The following is a 22208-nucleotide window of genomic DNA, read 5'->3' as shown; positions in this document are numbered from 1 at the left end:
GTAAGTCAATGGGGCTTACTTCCACATGAGCAAGAGTCATAATTGCACCCTCCACGACTTGTTTCCTAAATGTGAACAGATACTCAACAGGAACAATTTAGAAAGAAAAATAAAACCCCAAGCATCTTGGGTGCTAACTGCAGCCTCTAATACCTTGATGCGCTGCTCTCTTAACCCATACTGGCATAGACAAATGCCTGGAACACCTATGCTTTTGGGGGAGTGTGGCATGCTGTTTTTATTGTTGTGTTTGCATTTGTATGGTTTTCATAGATTTCTCTCTCTCTCTCTCTCCCTCTCTCTCTCTCACACACACAAGCACAGTTCTAATTCACAGAAAAGTAGATCTAGTTGGAAGGAACCCCAAGGGTCGTCTAGTCCGACCCCATGCAGTGCAGAAATCTCAACACGTGATCCCTAATCCAATTTGAAACCATACATGTCCCTACTTAGCTTTGCAAATGTGCTAGCAGTATTATTGCTGCACCACTTAGGAGCACGTGTGTGTGTGTGTGTGTGTGTGTGTGTTTTAAATAGATGATTCCCCATGTTTTTATTGGCTGTGGTTTTTCTGTTTCATGTTTGATGTCTTACTGTGTTTTAATTTGTTGGAAGCCGCCCAGAGTGGTGGCATTTAAACAATAAATAATAATAATAATAATAATAATAAGTTTAATTAATGATAAAAATATTAAACTTGCATTATAATAATAATTTACTGTTTGTATGCAGTTATTTCCTGCCACTGCTGCCATTATTATTATTACTATTATTATAATGGCATGCTGTTTTTATTGTTGTATTTGCATTTGTATGGTTTTCACAGATTTCTCTCTCTCTTTCTCACACACACACAGAGTTCTAATTCACAGAATTGTAGATCCAGTTTGTTGGAAGCAGCCCGGAGAGTGGTGGCATGTAAACAATAAATTTTTATGAGTTTACTTAATATTAATAACTCTGGTCCATGGAGTCACGAAGAGTCGGAAACGACTAAACAACAACAATAATATGAAACTCGCCTTATTTTATTGCAGTCCTTTTCTGCCATTATTATTATGGAAGAAAAGGACTGCATAATCCGCCCCTTCTGTTGTTTTTTTTTTTAAAGAATATTTATTAATGTTTTCAAAAAACAACACAATACAAAACAAAACAGGAAACACAACAACAAAAATACAAAAATAATTAAAAACAAATAACATTTTCATTACTTATTTTCTTTTAACATATTTTCCAGACCTCCTCATACCTTCCTTTCTTGTATTCCAATTCAGGATGTTAGTTCAGCAAATCCTCACCATTAGTTATTACTTATTTCTAGGCCTTTTTTTTTTCATATCTCTTAAGCATTACAGCTGGAAACCACTTAATTTCTCATATTCCGCCCCTTCTGAATCCCACCTCCTTTAACCTTAAAAGCAACACCAGCCACCCGCCTCCCTCGCATGAACCAGTCTCCGGGTCCCTGGGGCCGCTTCCCGCCCTGCCCTCCTCGGCTTCCACTCACCGCTGTCCACCTTGTAGCGCTCGTGCCGGGTGCGCAGCGCCTCGATCTCGCTCTGCTGGTCGGCCAGGAACCGCTCGAGCTTCCCCTGCGCCGACTTGGGCAGCTTGGCCACTTCGGCCCGCTCCAGGACCTGCTGCAGCACCGCCGCCATCTTGGGCGGGATACCTGAGGGAAGGAGCTCGGCGGCGGCGACAACGGCGGAAACGACGACACGCTCCGACCCACAACCCGCCGCGCGCGCCTTTACTTCCGGCCCGTGAGGGGCTGGGAAAAGGGTTGAGTGGCGGGTCGGGGAGGGCGGGCGCAAGACGCGAGGAGGGGGAGGGAGGGGGAGGAGGGAGGTCGGCTTCTACGCACGCGCAAAGGAAGGCGCCGGCTTCCGCAGCAGCTCGAGAACGCAGAGATAGAAATGTAGACATGCCTTCGTCACCATTGCTTCCGGGTAAATAAATAAGTATGTAAGTGAATGAATGAATGAAAAGCGTGGGAACGTCCCGCTGTGTTTCTCCAATTTGCGTCTCCAGTTGTTTTATAGGATTACAACTCCCATAATTACCCTAGCTTGCAGGACCAGAATATTTTGCTTCTAAAAGATTTTTTGGCTTAGGCAAGTCTCCTTAGAAAGGATGTCCTGTTACAGGAAAGCTGACAGAGAGCACCCCTCTACAGCTTTTAAACATAATGCATACCACGCAACACACATTTGTAACGTGAACTTCCATGCACATCTGTCTAAGCATCCCTGCAACGCCAATATAATGCCATAACTTGTGACTGCACGCTGGTGCAGCAGTCACAAGATCCATCTTTTTTGTAGTAGTAATAATAATAATAATTTATTAGTTATACCCCGCCCATCTGGATGGGCTTCCCCAGCCACTTTGGACGGCTTCCAACAAAATATTAAAATACAGTAACGCATCGAACATTAAAAGCCTAGAAAAAAGGCGTCAAGCCTAGAAAAAGGCGTCAAGAGCACCTGTGTAGTTTGGGCTCCAGAAAAATGGAGTTGTCGGTCTTTGTTTAACTTCTATGGTTGCTCAAAGGCTTCCTGGAGAAAACCCCCCTGCTTATTTCTATGGTGAAATATAGAGATTGAAACGCTGCAAAGGCATTTAGGAGCGGAGTGTCCGCCATATCGGGTGTGGCAAGTTCCTTCCTTTTATTGAAACGCCAGAATCAAACGGTTAAACGATTTTTATTTTTTTTAAATACGTGAGTGGATTAAAGGTGGCAGATGCAAGCAGTAGAAAGGAATCACGAAGACACAAAAAAGAGGAGGGGTGGTTGGCGCTCTAGCCTTATTTCCGCCACACTCAATATGTCGGGTGCGGAGCGCAGCTTTTTCCCCCTTATGCGCGCGCGCGCGTGTGTCGAGTCTTCATGCGTCACTGAAAGGCGTCCCGGCTGTCAGGAGAGCGGCGGCGGCGCCTCAAGATGACGGACAGTGTGACACCTCAGTGTGTGGCAAAGAAGTGGGACGGTGGGACGCGGGCAGGTGAGAGGGACCTTACCTGGGAATTTTTCCTCAGAAAGAAATGTCGGTGCCCAACAGATAAGATATCTCGGAAGGAAACTAGAATAGTCAGGGATGGTGGGAGCCGCAGCATAAAAACCCTTGGAGGGCGCCATAGCTGTCAACTTTCCCCCTTTTTTCAGGGAAATTCCCTTATTCCGAATAGGATTCCTCGCAAGAAAAGGGAAAAGTGGACAGCTATGGTTGGGGAAGCCTGGCGGAGGTGTGAGGGAAAAGGTCAACGCGGGTGGTGGGTCTGCACCGATATGGGCCCTTTCTGGTGGAATGTGGCTTATTATTATTTATTGAATTTATATACCTCCCTATACCCAGGGGTCTCAGGGCGGTTCACAGAATAAAATCAATATATAAAACCACAAAATAATTATGATGATGATAATGATAATAATAATAATAATTTATTTGTACCTCGCCCATCTGGCTGGGTTTCCCCAGCCGCTCTGGGTGGCTTCCAACAAAGATTAAAAATACATTAGTATATATATATTAATATATTAAAATTAATATTAAAAATACATTAATATATATAATATATTAATATGTAATAATTATATATATATATATATATATATATATATATATATATTACTTAAAATAAATCATACATAAAAAATACAAAATACATAATAAAAAGAAAAACAGCAACCCAATAGCCCCCCCCCCAAAGCACATTTTAAAAGGTCATAGAAGGGGACGACAGAGGACGAGATGGTTGGACAGTGTTCTCGAAGCTACCAGCATGAGTTTGACCAAACTGCGGGAGGCAGTGGAAGACAGGAGTGCCTGGCGTGCTCTGGTCCATGGGGTCACGAAGAGTCGGAAACGACTAAACAACAACAAAAGCATGTATGACCAAACTGCGGGAGCTAGTGCAAGACAGGAGTGCCTGGCGTGCTCTGGTCCCTGGGGTCACGAAGAGTCAGACACGACTAAACGTCTAAACAACAACAAGGATGTAAATCAGATCAACCAAAGGCTTGTCCTGAGCATATGTGCTTTCTCAGAGTAGAAACCTGCTTTGCTTCTGTTTTCATCCTTTAATTTCCGGTGTTTTGCTCATTTGCCAGCTGCTGACTGGGCTATGGGACATTTGCAATAATGGGAAGGAGCTACTTTGTGGAAGAAGCTGTTGGGCAGTATCTGTCGGAGCTCGCCACTAACTCGCAAGCCCTTCTCACCGGCCTCTTGATAGGGCAGGTAAGTGTGCTATGTGTGTGTTTGTGTGTGTCAAGTGGGACCTTATCCACCCACCCTGCTTTCTGTATCATTGTGGTGGAAGCCTCTTCTCTGAATAAATGCTCATAGAGTTTTATCATCATCATCATCATCATCATAATCACACGTTAAATTAGTTTGTTGCTGCTGTATCTTGCCCACGACTTACAACCAACCAAATGGAAAGACAAATGACCCCACATAGATGCTTTAAAACCAAGTAATTCCTTCTTAAGTTACAACTGGGTGTTTCCAGCTGGCAATTAATAGTTTGATTCTATTACTGTTTACACAGATATAAATTTATTCTTGTTTGTTGGTAAGTATGTTTTGGGTTGCATCTTAAAAGCAAAATCCAACAGGAGGGTCTCTTCTGTACATGCCCCATGGAGTCCACACAGGGGAATTTCCTGCTGGTTTCTGCTATTTTGGAGCTGTTCCACTGATTTACTTTGAGATTGATTGTGCATTTAAGCCGATCTCTTCTTGAAATGTCGGAGAATAGTAGTTTTAGAAGGGCTATCTTTTGTTAGTTGTTGCAGAACAGTAACCAATAAGGTTATTTGAGGTTTATTATATTATTCTTACATTTTAGAAGCATTACTTTGAAAACCAAGTTATTTTCGACCAAATCTTGTGTTAAATTTGATATACTGTTAGCTGCTATTATGTTTCGCAGAGAGGGACTAAGTTTTGGGGAGGGGTTTCATTATGGAAACCACTCACAGTTTGAGCTTATGAAGTGACTGAATTAGGCCCACTGAAATGCATAGATTTTAGCCTTCTTGAAACATTCTTTGTGTGTATACATATATACACACGTGTTATGGTAGATGAACAGTTGTAAAAGTGCTGAAGGGTTGAATGTGGATTCTTTTCTCTCTCCAAAGCTACTTCCTTCCTTCCCTATTTCTAGTGTTCCCAGCAAAGAGACTATGTTGTCCTAGCCATTCGAACACCTCCAAAAGAGGAGGAAAGTAAAAGCAATACAAGTCGTCGTTCAGATATTGATGAAGAATGGATCGCAGCACACGCCAACCAGGTCATAAACATTCAGTTGTTGCAGTTGCTTTCATTCTGAAAAGTGCTGTTTTTCTTGTAATGCTATTTCACTTCGATAATTGGTTTCTAAGCTACTCCTAAGTACTGTGTTCTTGTAGTTTATAGTCTGAAACTGTAGACCTTCACAAATTTTAGAATGCTATGCATACCTGCGATAGCTGTAAACTTAGCTGATTCCTGATACTTCATATCATGGCATCTTCCTGTCTGTTTTGACTTCTGATGTGGCCTTAACTGTACTTTTGGTCCCAATTTTCAAACCATCATAACATATATATTGCATAGACAAGGTGTTCACCATGATCACTGGAATATTTCATAAATTGGAAGGCCATTGCAAGTATGATGTTTTTACTTGCATTATTATCTTAAGGAAGGCATGGACAATGTGTGTACTATAATAAGACAAAGATGATGACGATTTATTCAAATTACATACAGCCTTTTATCAACAGATCCTGAAAGAATATTTCTTTCTTAGTTTGTTAAACTTGTAGCCCACCCTCCTACATAGGTAATAGGGAGAGGTTGTGATTTATCTGAGGCCACCCTGAGGAGCAATTTGAAACTGGGTTTCCCTGTTTCAAGCCCCGGTTGCTAGGTGCTGTGCCATATTAGAGTGTGTTGTGGTATTTAATATACTGCTTAAGAATGTGGAAGTTTGACAGAATACTGTGAGTAATGTAAATGGAAAAAATATATATAATTGAAGAATCACAGACATATTGACAAGATCCCTATAGCTTGTAAAGTTTTGCTTGATTATTGTATTGGAATTCGGGTCTGTTCCTTGTAACTGCGCAAATGAGAGGCAGTATCCCTTGAATAGCAAAAGGAGGTCACTACCAGTAGACCTTATGTTGCCCATTCCTGAATTAATGTCCTGTAGATGTTGTGTTCATGGGCTTGGCAGATGTCACAGGCATGCTGATTTTTATCTGCTCTGTTTTTCTACCATGATTGCTGCCACAGTTTGAACTCCCATCAGTCATTGAAATGTATGTTATACATGGTCAGAACTTGTCAGTTGAATAACAGTGGCGTCATTTGTATTTGATTGACTTTGTAGGTGTCACGAATGCTTCCTGGGGGATTGCTTGTCCTTGGTGTCTTCACTGTTGCAGCTCCAGAGCTAGCAAAAGAAATCCAAAATACCCTAAGGAAGGTAAAGGATAATACCCCTAGCATCCCTCTGGACTGAAATCTGATAAAATAGACCCCCACGCTCATCAGTAAAATTGCGTAAAGTGTGGAGCATAAAGAGGGTGTGTGCATGGGGCAGGGAGGAGAGAGAGAGAGAGAGAGAGAGAGAGAGACTCACCCTGGAAATTGCTCAGGTGCCCTGCAGAAATGGTGTCAGAATGGCATAGGTGTGTGTGTGGTGCCTCCCGCCCTTCGCTGCTGGTCGATTGAAGGCCACCTTCCCTCCCTTACACAGCAGCCCTGAGCAAGGGAATGCCAGTGTTTATTTACCATATTGGCCTGAATATAAGCAGCACCTGAATAGAAGCCGCACCTTTAAAATGGGGGGGGGGGGGCGGAAAGAAAAAATACCTTAATATAAGCCGTTTCATTTCTCGCTGCTCCTGGCTTCATACTGGGCAAGTTGGGGAGGGAGCCACGCTGCGTTGTCGGCCAGGGAGAGGACAGAGGATTATGCACGGGACGGCCACCGCTTTTCAGAGCTCCTGCCACTGTTTGCCTTGTGCTCCTGGCTGCATACTGTAAGGTCGCGAATATAAGCTGCACTTTAACATTTCACAGTTGGAATTGGGGGGGGGGGAGGGATGCGGCTTATATTCAGGCTAGTACGGTATTTCGTGGTGACCTCCATAAAAGCAGTTGCACAGTTGTTCGTATGTGGGGTGTGTGCCTGTACTCTTTCTATTTCTTTTTTAATGAGAACTAGAAACCAGTCTTAACTCTCTTCTTAATTCTCTCCAAGCTTGTGTTTTCAGTAGAAAAATCTGTAGCTAGAAAGAGGTTGTGGAGCATCTCAGAAGAAGATGTGTCTGACAGAGTTGCTCTTCATCTTTGCTCCGCTACAAAGAAGTATCCTTTTTTTTTTTTTTTTTTGTTTACATTAAAATTGGGACCTTCATTTTAATGTGTAAAATAGATTTGATTATCTCCTCTGATCTGCCTCAGTTAGATAGCTCATGCTACAGTCTTATGCACAATTATTCCTAAGCTGCATTGAAACACAGTTCACCTTGCTTCTGAGTAAACCTGCATAGGATTGTGCGACGATCCGGTTCTTGGTCATGCTGTGTGCCAAAGCCAGTGCTGCCACTCAGCACACGATCAATAGCTTCAAAGGAAACTAACACCATGGTTCACCAACATTTTGTATTTGTAGATACAGATGGATTTCTGGGTTTAACTTGATGTTCACATTGTGAGCTACACACTATGAGAAGATTGAAAGAAAGACGATAGGTTTGGATTTCAGCCTTGCAGTCTTATCTTGCTCCCCTGCCCCCTGTGCCACTGCCACATCTGCAGCCCTGCCACGCATAGCAGCTGGGGCGAAAGGTTGGGGGGAAGCAGATAATTGTGCGAGCTTGGAGGTGGTGCGGTGATCACGCCCAGATCAGGCCCCGTGCTGTTATGTGATGGCAGTCAAATCGGATTGCAATTTAACAGCTCCTGGACCAAACCAGTCCCTCTCTTAGAAAAACCCCGTGTGTCCAAAACCCCATTCTGGGACTTTCTACTGGTTGCAACTGGTGGAAACAGCCAACGGCCCTTCTACCCAAGCAGTCAGCAGGCTTAGCTGGCAAAAGTGGTGGTTTGGACAGTTTTGTCTATTGGATCTGGTTACTGATTATGAAAAGCAAATGGAACAAATTATTTAACATGGCTCTGTTGGGTTTTTCTGGATTACAGGGCTGGGTGCTTTAAATGTAGTAGGACCCTTCTCTGATCAACGTGGCATCTCCTTAAGTATTTGGATAATTGCATAAAGTTTGCCACACATCCTGCTACTTCCAGGTTACCGCTTAGAATACATGGTTATTCTCCTACTGCTGGAAAGTTAGCTAGTGTTTAGCCACAGCTGGGAATACAGACATTGCCATGACATAAAGGAACGGTTGGAAAATGACTCCTTTTTACAAGTGCTTTTTAAATAACATCCTTTAAGCACACTTGGTTATTATTCCTCAATTTGGAACGAATGCTTTGCCGCACTTATGATGTACAAGATCCAAAGGTAAGTTGTGTTTGTTTGTAGGAGACGATGTTGTTAACTTTAGGCCTAATTTGGCAGGGAACTATTTTGCAATGATTGGAGGATTCCCTAAAGCTATTGCTGTACTCAATAGACTATCTCTCATGCACTTCAAGAGAGTCTGCTGAATACATTTTCTTGGTGGAATGGGCCGGTCTCTATCTTGCAGTTCTTAGCAGCTTGCATGAAGCATTTAACTTCAGATGCAGCGGCAACACTGCCTTAGACTGCAATTCTGTGCATGTTAATCTAGAGTGAATCCCTTCTGGACATATATGTGGGTAAGCATATGTAGATTGTTCAGACTCTGCAAGAAACATTGAATTATTGCCTTAATAATTTAGCCTCTCCTTTCCTCCTGTTTCCTCCTTCATTTAGAGTACAGCCAAGCCGGCAGACTGGAAATATCAGCATGGCCTTGCCACGTCATGGCTATCTTTAGAATGCACAATTAATGCTAATATACACATCCCACTACCAGTGACCTTGGCCAGCCACGACTTAGAGAAAAACACAAGGGTAACAGAACGCTTGCTATGCATGACTTACATCTTGTCCGTTTAAGCTAATATTTATATTTTATATTTATGCTGTGAACTGTCCTGAGATCTATAGATAAGGGGCGGTATACAATTTTAATAAATCATAATGTTTTAAGTTAATGTGTATTTATATATTGGCTGTTGGATTCTGCCTTTCCTTGCTGCTTTCTGAGCCTGGACAGTTTCTGTACTCTGCCCATTAAGCCACTTGGAGATTCAGGACAGATTTTAAAAATACTTCCTCACACAGCACATTGTGAATGTAGCGGCCCTTCTTTAGAGATTATATTAAGGTGCTGGTATAAACACTTCTGTAGATGTGTTTACATATGACATATTTTAACGATATTTTGGAATCTAAAATCAAAAAGTGGGCAGTGATCAGCCGTTATGCAGCCTTTCCTAAACTGTTCTGAACTCATTGGAGCAAGGGTGGGCCTTTACATGTTGTCGAACTACAACTCCCATCAGCCTTTACCATTGTCATGCTAGCTGGAGCTGATGGGAGTTCTAGTTCAGCAATATCTGGAGGATCAAAGGTTCACCACCCCTGCCTTGGAGGAATGGCAGGATACAAATGTGATTTTTTTAAAAGTTTAGGGTGTCTGATGATCGAACAGCCCTCTGTTGTTCAGGCTTCCATGATGATCGCATGTAAATAAAGATGTACTGGGCTGAACATTAAAGTCATGGATTGTTCAGCAACGCAATATGCCTCCTTTTCTTTTGTTTCTGCTTTAAAGAATGGATTAGCACGATGGGCCAAACAGATAGAGGAAGCTGTATTTCTGATCAATGGTCAAGTTAGAGAGGAAGATGCTGACTTACTGGAAGGGCAGGTAAGTGCTGAACAACGGAGTCTTAATGCTGGCGTAGGTCACAATGTTTAGAGAGGTATGTGTTTTCAGTGGTCAGTTTAGCAAGCTTGACTTGATGAGTACACCTTTATTTTGAAGATAATGGTGCTATTGCAGGAAAGGTGGCCAAATGAGTCTCAAATACTGAACCCACGCGTCTCTCCTGATCAAGCAGTATTTTAACTGTCCACATGGTAGTAAGCAAACCATGCATAATGATTTGCCAATTGACCAAAAGAACTTTACACACTGTGATCAGAAGGTTGGCGGTTTGAATCCCCACAATGGGATGCGTTCCCATTGCTCTGTCCCAGCTCCTGCCAACCTAGTGGTTTGAAAGCATGCCAGTGCAAGTAGTTAAATAGGAGCCGCAGCAGCAGGAAGGAAACAGAGTTTCAGTGCTCTCTGGTTTCCGTCACAGTGTTCCGTTGTGCCAGAAGCGGTTTAGTCCTTCTGGCCACATGACCCAGAAAGCTGTCTGTGGACGAACGCCGGCTCTCTCGGCCTGAAAGCAAGATGAGCGCCACAACCCCATAGTCACCTTTGACTGGTGTTAACCATCCAGGGGTCCTTTACCTTTTACCTTTATACTTGGTAGCTGGTAAACTGTGTTCCTCCTTTCAGAATGTTCATGTATCTCCCAGAGTCAAGGGCTCAGTAGTAGCCTGCATGCTTTTCATGCAGAAGATCCCCACTTCACTCTCTGACATTTCCAGCTAGAGCTGGGAGAGACCCCTTTCCGCGATCTTGGAAAGCTACAGTAGTTAGTGTAGACAGTTCTGAGTTAGATGGATTTGTGGTCTGATCTGGTATGAGACAGTGTCCTGTGGAGGAAAAAGAGCTATCCCACTAGGATGAGAAATTCGGGATCGTTGTGATTGTGGCAATTTATATTTTGTGTGTCTTTAAAAAGAAATGAAAAAACTCTCTTTCCTATCTGACTTCTTTTTTACAGCAAGGTATTCTGCATCTCCATGCGTTGGTCATTCTTTCACCACTAGTTTGATGTACCTAGTCTATGTGTTTATTTTCTGAAACTGGATACTTAATGTTTTGGGGCTTTATACAGTGGTGCCTCGCAAGACGAAATTAATTCGTTCCGCGAGTTGCTTCGTCTTGCGGTTTTATCGTCTTGCGAAGCACGGCTATTAGCGGTTTCGTCTTGCGAAGCAAGCCCATAGGGAAATTCGTCTTGCGAAGCACCTCGAAAAACGGAAAACCCTTTCATCTAGCGAGTTTTTGGTCTTGCGAGGCATTCATCTTGTGGGGCACCACTGTATCGTTAAATGTATTTTGCGTATAGGGCTTCCCAATGTCCTGAGTGACCACCATAGTCCTTTGTAGCCTTGACTGCTGAGGGCTGAGCCCAAGGATAGAATTTGCAGTTTTGTTTGTTCTTCCACGCAAATGCAGAATTAAAGACTGCTAGGAGAAAACGTGCAATGTTTTCGAAAAAAACCGTATCCAACATTTATCTTGCAAAATTCGCAACACCCAAATTCTATCTTTGGATATGGAACACATGAATTATTTTCTCTGCCATTTTCTGTGTTTCAACTATCTTTACAGAAAAAGTCTGCAAGAGGAAACACGCCATCAGCTACTCAGAGCCTTGATGTTCGGGTTTTAATGCAATTGGTAAGTAAATTCACCACTGCAATGGTAAAAAGAGAGTGATGTGAAAAGTCCCTGGTTTAGTTCTATGAATTCACTCGATGGCCTTATGTAATCTACTGTTTGTTGGCCTCCGCCTCTCTTCCATGGGGCAAACAGTAAAGGCCTATGAATATCTCCATGGAGAAGGTCATTTCCTTTTCTTCCATGCTGATTTAAATTCCCACAGGATTCTTGTTTGAGCCTGATGTTTGGGATCTTAGCAGCTATAAGAAATGCAAGCTGGGAAGTCCCCTGTTGAAGCCTCCCATTCCCTACCTAAATTGTGGAATTTCCAGCAGAGATGCAGAATATAGCACATAACACTTTGTAGCTACTATCTCTCACCATCCGTGATGAGCACTAAAAGTGCTATTCAGGTGTTTACAGTGGTGCCCCGCAAGACGAATGCCTCGCAAGACGGAAAACCCGCTAGACGAAAGGGTTTTCCGTTTTGGAGGTGCTTTGCAAAACGAATTTCCCTATGGGCTTGCTTCGCAAGACGAAAACGTCTTGCGAGTTCCTGCAGTTTTTTTCCCCTTCCCCCCTTTTTCTAAGCCGCTAAGCCGCTTATCAGCTGATCTGATAATCCGCTAAAAGCCGCTAATAGCGCTAATCTGCTAAGCCGTCAATGGGCTTGCTTCGCAAGACGAAGAAACCGCTAGACGAAGAGCCTCACGGAATGGATTAATTTCGTCTTGCGAGGCACCACTGTAGTATTTATAGTCTAAGCCAGCCTTTCTCAACCTTGGGTTCCCGGGTGTTGTTGGACTAAACATCATCCCTGACTGACTATGGATTATGAGAGTTGTGGTAAACTGTAGGGTGTAAATCTTACTCTAAAGGTATTGTAGGTTGCCGACCTATAGAGATGAAGTTGCAAGTCAAATCAGTTGGGGTCTGTACAGATGTTCCAAGAGGCCAGATGAAAAAGTAGAGGCCCTTATGCTCAGTGGCTTGATGCTAATCCTCAAAAGATTAACATGGCTGTGACAGCAGAGCATCTAATTTTGACAGGCTGTTTTTTAACTGAGACTGAAGCTTAAATCGTGAGTGTTAAAATCATAATTTATATTGCTGGTGAAAACTGTTGTTCATGTAGGCCAGGCTTCCTCAACCTCGGCCTTCAATGTTTTTGGCCTACAACTCCCATAATCCCTACCTAGCAGGACCAGTGGTCAAGGATGATGGGAATTGTAGCCTCAAAACATCTGGAGAGCTGAGGTTGAAGAAGCCTGATGTAGGCTGATCCCTTGTTGATATCCTATTCCCCAAATGCTGATCAGTAGTACTTTCAGAATGATAGCAACACCTGTCATCTTCTTCTACAGAAGGGAAAGGGAATAAGCCTGCAGTGTGAATACTAGAAAGCTCCATGTTTTAATGTTGCAAAAGGTTAGGTTAAATATATTTTGGTGAGAACACATCGTAGCATATAAAACAGCCGGAGAATTTTAAAACTGTAAACTCTGGAAATGTAAAAGTGGTCAAGAAATTGAGAAATCTGTGCTTGAGACTTCTTTATGTTTTCTCTTTCAGTCACGTAGTTCAAACGCCAGATCCACAGCAACAGTCCAGATATGCAGCGGCTCCATAAATCTTAAAGGTGCTTTAAAATGCAAAGCTTACATCCATAATAACAAGCCCAGAGTTAAAGATGCTGTTAAGGTACTTTTGCTGCCCTTCAGTCTACTGAAGGATTTGGTCTTAATCCTTTCATCCCAGATATTTTAGCAAGCAAGCAAGCAGATTTTGTTGTGTTTTCAGAAACCTGCCATCATACAATTTCAGCATAAAGGTCCTCAAACTGTTTAGTTTTCTACTGAGCATTAATCCAGAATAAATTTGTAAAAACTAAAAGAACAATAGCATACAAATGAACATAATGGAACGGTATAGTACAGTGGTACCTCGGGTTACATATGCTTCAGGTTACATACGCTTCAGGTTACAGACTCCGCTAACCCAGAAATAGTACCTCGGGTTAAGAACTTTGCTTCAGGATGAGAACAGAAATCGTGCTCCGGCGGCGCGGCAGCAGCAGCAGGAGGCCCCATTAGCTAAAGTGGTGCTTCAGTTTAAGAACAGTTTCAGGTTAAGAACGGACCTCTGGAACGAATTAAGTACTTAACCCGAGGTACCACTGTATACAGTTACATAGAGTTCAGAAGGGAAATTCCCAGCTAGGAGTTTCACAAGTATATCCTTACCTACGTTCATTTAAATTTTTAGCAGTTTTTGTCAAAACAGCCATTATGAATTATACTGTTCTGAACGTGACATACCTACTCTGATCAGACAGTAAATATAGTAACTTCTCATCTATTGATTTCCTTCTGAGTTTCAACAGTAGTTGCAACATTTAGATCACAGTTCCATATACATTTCATGCCCCTGTAAAGATGTGTTTGATCCTCCACAGCTAATGAATTGCATTAGCATTCCACCTTGGGAGTCCAGGGTTTGGCTGTCCTCTCCTGGGTTTCTGTATGTCTCAGAAGGGCATCCCATATCTCACATGGTCTGGGATAAAGGGAAATATAGTGAGAGCAGGAGCCTCCAGCCTCTCCATCTCCAGCCCCTGCAACTGAGGATGCTAAGGATGCCTCCGTTTACTTGCAGTATCTGCCTTCCTGCTCTGTCAGAAGCCACAGTTTTCTTCCCTTGAAGGAACCATAAGCAGGTAGCATTTGCAACATGTTCAACAGCTGCCAGTCTCACTTCTGGGATTCTTTGGCATTCTAGAAGATGCAATCTCAGGACTATACAGTGGTGCCTCGCAAGACGAAAAGAATCCGTTCCGCGATTCTCTTCGTCTAGCGGTTTTTTCGTCTTGCAAAGCAAGCCCATTGACGGCTTAGTGGATTAGCGCTATTAGCGGTTTAGCGGCTTTTATCGGCTTAGCGGGTAAGCGGCTTAGCGGCTTAGAAAAAGAGGCGAAAAGGGGGAAAAAGTCGGAAAAACTCACAAGACATTTCGTCTTGCGAAGCAAGCCCATAGGGAAATTCGTTTTGCGAAGCGCCTCCAAAACGGAAAACCCTTTCGTCTAGCGGGTTTTTCGTCTTGCGAGGCATTCGTCTTGCGGGGCACCACTGTATTACCCATTCTTTGGCCCTTCACCCAAAACTGGACCAGCTACCCGGCCCTGAAGGCAGGCTGAGCTTTCACATATTGCTTGTTTAACCTTTAATACCTCCCTGAGTTGTTGCCCAGTGGAAAGAGGCTTCAAACGCTGGAATGTCTTTGTATCTTTTTGTTCTTGCCTTTGCAGGCCTTGAAGAGAGATATAATAAACACTCTCTCTGATCGTTGTGAAATGTTATTTGAAGACCTGCTTTTAAACGAAACACCAGGAAAGAAAAGTAAGAGCGGGCGGAAGGAATTGTACGACTATATCTAGTTGTTGTTTTTTAATTGCTTTTGAATTTGGATTTTAAAAATGAATTCCTTCTAAGGAATAGGAGGACGTGCTTATTTATTAGTGAAAACAAGGCTGGAGTCATGTAAGTCCATGTGTCAATAACTAGGTTTTTTCCCGAGCAAATTATTCAAACTAGTTTCTCCCCATTGCTTTTTTTTTGAGGGGGGGAGGGCAATGAATGCAAACTTAACTGCTTGCAGCACAATCTGATGCATGACCTAGATGTCAGTGCACCATTGAAACGGCAATATTATTAATTGCCTGCAATTTTCAGTTGCCTCTTTAGGTGGCATAGTTTGTCTACATATGTGCGTGCTTTTGCATATTATGGGCCAACTAAGTTTGCTTTTTAGAGTTCAAACAAATAGTTTAGGCTCATTTCCCCTTCTTCGAAGCATTCTGTGCCCTCAAGTTTGCTTTTTGTCATTTATTAGCCAAACTTCCCAGACTGCAATAGCGGATAATCATTGTCAGTTTACTGCAGTAAAAACGAATTGGAGAGCAACAGGGGGCAGGAGGGGGGAGACATTTGGGACATTTCTCCCCCCCCCCCAATACAGGAGAGCAAGTAAAACATCCCGGTTAATTTTTTTGTGGCAGCTTCCCACCTTCCTCAGCAAACTGCTTCTCCAGCACATCATTTGACCTTGGTATCAAAAGTTAGGAGCAGAGCCATTGAAATGAATGGACTGGTCCATTCATCTCATTGCTTCTACTTTGAGTGGAACTTGGTTGGCTACAATCTAATATATAAAATCTCTCTTCCCCACCCCCGGAATAAATCCAGCTTGGAAGACCAGGCAGTGGCTTCAGCAGGCTTACAGCCTTGTAAGAGAACTTGTGGAGCTTTACTGAGAAATTATATTTTCCTCCATGTTTGTGGGCTGTTCTGAGTGATCAGTCTCTGTGGCGCAGGATAGCAGACTTGAGATCCCCTTGGCACAGCCATGGCAACACCGCTGCTAGTCGGTCCCTTCTGCCAGATAACTCCTCAACAGAGCTTTCAGACATGCATTCCGTGTCAACACCAGTGCTATGGAAAGATGCAAGTTGGTGGCATTGTTATATTGTATGTTTCATTTTTCAGATTTGATCCCTCACCAAGTAATCCATATGCTTCTTGCAGCACCTGCAGTGCAGGTTAAATTAATATAAAATTGAGATTGCGTAATTAGGGCATGTGACACACCTATACAGACATAGCACTGATGCTGCCTGAACACATAAACACTGAAGTATATACTAGTAGTCACAATGTCCCTTAGTGGTGTTCAATATTTTATTAATAATATTTTATTTTATATTTCTGTTTTAGATTCTGAAAGGGAGTACCACACCTTGCCTTGCAGAGTGTTTGCTCCCATCGTTGGGTCCAGCGTGTTGCTGTGCGACTATAAGTTTGGAGACGAGGCAGCCAGGGAAATCCAAGAGCGCTTCCTTGAGATGCTGGATCAAGCTGTTCAACCAGAGGATTTGCAGACAGCTGAGGAAATGAATAGGGGTAAATATAGCCACTAAGTTAAGAGGCGGATTACGCTTTGCCAGGAATTACTGAGAAGCTCAACCTCTGTGGAACAAGCAGAGCTTAACACTGGCTCCTAAAATGTTTTATGCCTCAAACCTGAGCCTCTACAAGTGACGTCCAAGCAAGAGGGAAAGTTGGGTTTAGGCTATTCACTTTCATCCATATTGGTCTAAATGGTGGCATTACTGGAAACATGGTAGTGGGGCTTACTGGTGTGGTGGGGTCTGCCAAAGGTCAGTACAAAACAACCAAACTTTAAACATAAAATGTAAGAGAATACCTACAAGATTTTAATAATAATAATATTTTTTCTTTATACTCTGCCCTTCCTGGTTTAAAAACCAGGCTCAGGGCGGCTAACAACAAATATAAAACATTGATTAAAATGCGACTTAAAAACAGCATAAAACAGTATAGAATACAACATAAAATGCAGCATCAATATCGATAAAATTCAAAAATTCAGGGGTCATTTTTGGAAGAAAAAAACACACCCAGTCAGTAGACATTGAATGGTCACCAGGGCTAACTGGCTAAGTTGGTCCTACTAGGGCCAGCAAGGAGACCAGGGAAGAATTTAAATGTGGGGTCACAGAAAGGGTTTCTTCATAGAAGAGGAAAGGGAAAAGGGAATAGTAAAAAGGTAAAGGGACCCCTGACCATTAGGTCCAGTCGTGACCGACTCTGGGGTTGTGGCGCTCATCTCGCTTTATTAGCCGAGGGAGCCGGCGTACAGTCATGTGGCCAGCATGATTAAGCCGCTTCTGGCGAACCAGAGCAGCGCACGGAAATGCCGTTTACCTTTCCGCCGGAGCGGTACCTATTTATCTACTTGCACTTTGACGTGCTTTTGAACTGCTAGGTTGGCAGGAGCAGGGACCGAGCAACGGGAGCTCACCCCGTCGTGGGGATTCGAACCGCCGACCTTCTGTTCGGCAAGTCCTAGGCTCTGTGGTTTAACCCACAGCGCCACCCGTGTCCCTAAAGGGAATAGAGAATAGAGGATCAGGCTAATTCAAATTGAAGGCAAGGCGGAATAGCTCTGTCTTACAGGCCCCACAAATAATAACATTTAATAACATTTATTTTTTAAAAGTAGCTTGTAATGCTTCTTAGGCCTTGCACTCAGTCCGAAACTTCTCATTCACCTTTCTGAGTAAAGACCAAGCTAGATGTGGCCAAAACAGTCCCGGGTGGAATCTTCCAACATCTATCTTTTCCTAAAAGCAACACCATGGGATTTTGAATGATCTCCTCCACTTCCAGTGTTGCAGACCCAATCAAAATGATACCCGAGCAGTATGTTTTTCCTTTTGCAGCTAATTGCACTTAGGCAGTATTTGAATTAGGGCCACAGCACGGCGGGAAACACTACAGCCCCAGTCCAAATCAGAACAAGAAAGTTCTCTTTGGAGAGCCAGCCAGGAACCTCCTGCATTACGTCTAGTTTGGCACTTGGTAAAAGAGCAAAAGACTTGTTTTCTTTGTGTAAAACCAAAACTGAATATTCAGGGTATAAACTTGGAAAATAGCCCTTGCCTGTGGCTATGGTCCTGGCATGAAAGCAAGGACAATGGAAAGGAAAAAGGCAACACAACAGCTAAAAGAAACTTGGGTTGTTTGAAACGAGGCGATTCTGCCCTCTAATACTGTATAGATTATGTTGACTACCTTATACAGTGGTACCTTGGTTTGCGAACAGCCTAGTTTCCGACCATTTTGGATTGCGATCCAGTTCAAACCTGGAAGTGCACGTTTTATTACTACCCAATTTTTTTGGTTTACAAACAATTTTTTTGGATTACGACCCCCCCCCCTTTTTTTTGAGGCCCCATTGGCGAAAGCGTGCCTTGGGTTACAACCTGTTTTGGTTTACGAACGGACCTCTGGAACGGATTATGGTTGTAAACCAAGGCACCACTGAAACTTTCCATTTGGGGTCCATAGTTCAGTCCTTATGCTGTCGCACCCACTGTTTCCAGTGCTCTCCTGTCCTTTTCTGGTTAGCTTTCTTAACAGTCCCTAAAACAAATTAACTTGACTCACTTTAGAAGTTTGTAGTTGGAATTAATAAATAATCCATAAATTAGCTTGCACTTAAAAAAACCAAAAACAAAACCCTAACTTGTTTGGATATGGAATTTGCTATGCTTTTCTATTCTTTAGCATAAGCAAATACGTTTTGCATCAGGAATTTCCTTCGCTAAATCCCTGTTGCTACCATCAAGGGGTTAAGTCCTCTTGAGTAGATCAACACAAATAAGATTTCAGCGAGGGTAATCCCTTCTCCTGTACTCATTCTTTCTTATCTAGTGGAAGACCTAATGAACTCAAGCAATAGGTCTTCTGGCCTCTACAGAGCTGTGTAGCTGTGAGTCACTTTTGAGTCGCTTCTGGCGTTATTGTTGAGATAAAGCCTTCCTAGCATTTTTAGACCCTGAGATATGAGGTTTAAGCCTCATTTCAGTGGTTCTGTGTGTGTAAGTAAGACCCGTGACTGTAGGTATTCTGTACTCGGACTAAATTACACACATGTGTTTTGCATATGTTTACTTGCAGCTGATCCTACAGTTTTCTGAAGAGTTTGGACAAGGCTATGTGTTACTGGGCAAGGAGGGGAGACAAGTGTGTGAGAATGGGATTAGGGTGAATCCACAAAGACCATTTTTGTATCTTCTTTCTTAAACCAGTTGAAGTAACCCCCCTGAAGGAATTCCAAGATGTTGTGCAAGAGAAACGGTTGACTAAAGAAGTGCTTCTGTTGAAGCTTCATCAAAATATAGGTAGGTAGGCTCCAGCAATTGCTCTTGCACCAATGGAAGCAATGAGTGGTATTCAGCACTAGTCCTACTTGGAGTAGACCTATTGCATTTATCTGCATGACTAATTTAGATTCATTAATTTCAAAAGCTCTACTCTGAACAGGATTTAGCCGAATACAACCCAGGGGAAAATGAAAAACAGGTGCAGTCGTTGTGGTTGATATTGGCGCCCCAAATGAGCATTCTCTCTACAGTGCATCAGATTGAGCTTCCCAATTTCAAAGGTTATCTGTGATGCCTCATTGGGTATAAAGAACTGAGGGTGGCATGACAGGGTCCTACTAGAACAGAAACGCAGTCTGTTTTGCCAGTGTTTTGCACATACTTAGCCACCCCTTTAGGATACTGCATGCCAGCAGGGGCACAATTATAACAATTCATGAAAGCAGCAGAATTCAGATGCCTGCTGTGTTAACCTGAACATTTGTTTTAATTTCCTTCCTTCCTTTCCTTCACTGAAACCAGCAGTACTTAGTTCTGAATAGACATGTGTGGGAATGTACTGTAAAATGGGAGTGGTTTTAGTTAGCGTAAAAGGTAAAGGTACCCCTGACCATTAGGTCCAGTCGCGGAAGACTCTGGGGTTGCGGCACTCATCTCACTCTATAGGCCAAGGGAGCCAGCGTTTGTGCGCAGACAGCTTCCGGGTCATGTGGGCAGCATGACTAAGCTGCTTATGGCGAACCAGAGCAGCGCACAGAAATGCCATTTACCTTCCCACTGGAGCGGTACCTATTTCTCTAGTTGCACTTGATGTGCTTCCAAACTGCTAGGTGGGCAGGAGCTGGGACTGAACAATGGGAGCTCACCCCGTTGTGGGGATTCGAACCGCTGACCTTCCGAACAGCAAGCCCTAGGCTCTGTGGTTTAGACCACAGCGCCACCTGCGTCCCTTTAGTTAGGGAACAAGCATCTATTCCTCAAAGCGTGGGGCAAGGTGGCAGGACAAACTAGGCAATGCCCTGATACAGCTGTTTGACTGTTGGCCTTAGAGCAGAGTATAAATAAAATTATAGGCATATAGGAGCGACTAGAGAAAGTAAAAAACAAAAACACACAAATTAAGTCTACGGTCTCTCATCTTTTCCATTCTTTCTCACTTGCTGTCATCTGAGTCTTTTGTGGTTGTGGTTGATATCTGTGATGCCTGAATCTCCGAGTGCAAAAGGATAGAATGAGTTATGCATGTCAGAGGCCTCGGATAGATCCCTGAGCTAAGGTAACGGCAGTTGAAGAAAGGGGCTGGGATTAGTCAGTGCACAGAGAGGAAGTGTTATTGTCACATGTCTGGTAAAGCCTTTGCAATGTACGGTGGAGCAACAGGATTTCACTTGCCCTGCCTTGCCTAATGTGCTCCATGTCATGTGTAATTGATGTGTATATGTGTCAACACCTTTATAGTGTCTGTGAATCAGCTTTGAAGGTCCTGTTTCTACATTTTGTGGTAACGTTAATGTGCCTGAAATTTGGAGCAGATCTAGCCCAGGTCCAGTCAATTATCTCTCTATCTTTTTATCTGCAAGCTGAACCTAGCCAGCAGAGATCTGGTAAACCTCAGTCTGTTTCCAGACCTTATTTGAACAGGGGCAGTAAAAACTGTCAGCCTCTCTGCATATTCAGCCTCATAAGTGTGGGGCACCCCACATGCTCACACCTTTCAAGCTTGCTGGGTGAAGGTCATATATCAATCGTGAAATTAGATTTTGTGCACAGACTTGTCAGCTACATGTTACATCCAACACAGAGAAGCAAGGTGGGGCCTGGAGTCGATCTGTGCAATTGTGCGGCATGTTGATTTTGTATATTTTGCGTTGTCTGTGACGGAATTGAGAATATATGCGTATCGTTGAAGAGAATGGAAATGGCTATCTGAACCCTTATATATTTTGAATGTTGCTAGTGAACAAGTACTGTGTTTCAGGGACTTCCATTGTGTCTCTGCTAATCTCTTTCCCACTCCTTGCTTTTTGACAATCAAGTTCTCCTTTTTACGTACTGAATTTGCCTTTCCTTTGTCGTTTTTAGGAGTGGTGATAGCAGTGGCTGTCGCAATATCCGCAGCAGCCTTCTCCTTCAACTATTTCAGCGACTAGGCTTCAGATACTAAGAGCCAACCTGAAAACTCCAGCCGCCCCAGATGCCCTCTAAAGATGCACGCTTCTAGAACCGATTGCTTTAACAACCAAGTGTGTCACCTAACAATGCCAATTAGCAGAAGCTATCCTTATTTAGAACAGCTATCCTGTTTCTGCATGCCATAGTGTAGGTGGTATGATTTTTAAGAGGGTGTGTTGGGTGGGAGACCAACACTATCAATTGGCAGATTAATACGACATTACTTTCCCAAGTTCACAAAGAATTTGTCAAATGTCTACTTACCTTTCTGCTTACTAATTAAAAGGACCATTGTTAAAGTTGTTATTTTGTGTTTTTCTAGAAATGCTGAAGCTGTGTGCGATTGTGCAAAGTTTGCTTTCTTCTTTAAACTGCCCGACACTTAAAAAAATACCTTATGAGTCTTAGTTCTCCCCTTCCCCCTATTTCTGTGAACATCACTGGGGTGTCTAGGAGAGGGTTTGGGACCCATTCCTGCCTTGGCAATCTCCTAGGGCTTCATGCCAACGGTGTGCGAGGTCAAATGCAAAAGGGGCCAGAATAATGGGTGTGACATTTAAAGGTAAAGATAAAGGGACCCGTGACCATTAGGTCCAGTCGTGACCAACTCTGGGGTTGCGGCGCTCATCTCACTTTATTGGCCAAGGGAGCCAGTGTACAGCTTCCAGGTCATGTGGCCAGCATGACTAAGCTGCTTCTGGCGAGCCAGAGCAGCGC

General features: G+C 43.2%; 2 protein-coding genes across 6 annotated transcripts in view; one reads left to right on the top strand and one right to left on the bottom strand.

Annotated features, from left to right (window-relative positions):
- Positions 1-1693, bottom strand: part of TPR (translocated promoter region, nuclear basket protein) — a 59121-nt gene extending 57428 nt beyond the window's left edge. For both annotated transcript variants that reach the window (XM_081865622.1, XM_081865623.1), the window contains exon 1: positions 1511-1693. In XM_081865622.1, the coding sequence (XP_081721748.1) occupies positions 1511-1661 (151 nt within the window). In that variant the 5' untranslated portion in view covers positions 1662-1693. The remainder of the gene's footprint in view (positions 1-1510) is intronic.
- Positions 1694-2866: 1173 nt separating this feature from the next.
- Positions 2867-21793, top strand: ODR4 (odr-4 GPCR localization factor homolog). 4 transcript variants are annotated; one of them, XM_081866046.1, is made up of 14 exons: positions 2867-3008; positions 4115-4244; positions 5179-5304; positions 6394-6489; positions 7270-7376; positions 8502-8538; positions 8935-9075; positions 9842-9937; positions 11525-11593; positions 13148-13276; positions 14880-14970; positions 16345-16530; positions 19245-19337; positions 21402-21793. In XM_081866046.1, the coding sequence occupies exons 2-14, from the start codon at positions 4146-4148 to the stop codon at positions 21467-21469; spliced, it is 1338 nt and encodes a 445-aa protein (XP_081722172.1). In that variant the 5' UTR covers positions 2867-3008; positions 4115-4145; the 3' UTR covers positions 21470-21793. The 4 variants fall into 4 exon arrangements, with proteins under 4 accessions (XP_081722172.1, XP_081722173.1, XP_081722174.1 ...); XM_081866047.1 differs by having other exon boundaries at positions 7270-7377; positions 8506-8538; XM_081866048.1 differs by lacking the exon at positions 5179-5304.
- The last annotated feature ends 415 nt before the right edge of the window (positions 21794-22208 follow it).

Source organism: Podarcis erhardii, assembly GCF_964252035.2.
Source record: "Podarcis erhardii genome assembly, chromosome: 6".
Classification (NCBI taxonomy): Eukaryota; Metazoa; Chordata; class Lepidosauria; order Squamata; family Lacertidae; genus Podarcis; species Podarcis erhardii.
Note: the sequence above shows the minus strand (reverse complement) of the source record. Positions and strands in the feature narration are given on the sequence as shown.

What these genes read in the sequence shown, in the direction of transcription:
- ODR4 (XM_081866046.1), top strand. Translation starts at nt 4,146, where the DNA reads ATGGGAAGGAGCTACTTTGTGGAAGAAGCTGTTGGGCAGTATCTGTCG. An exon ending in CCGGCCTCTTGATAGGGCAG is followed by an intron (nt 4,245 to 5,178) that starts GTAAGTGTGCTA and finishes CCCTATTTCTAG; the next exon opens with TGTTCCCAGCAAAGAGACTA. An exon ending in ATGATGTACAAGATCCAAAG is followed by an intron (nt 8,539 to 8,934) that starts GTAAGTTGTGTT and finishes TCCTTCATTTAG; the next exon opens with AGTACAGCCAAGCCGGCAGA.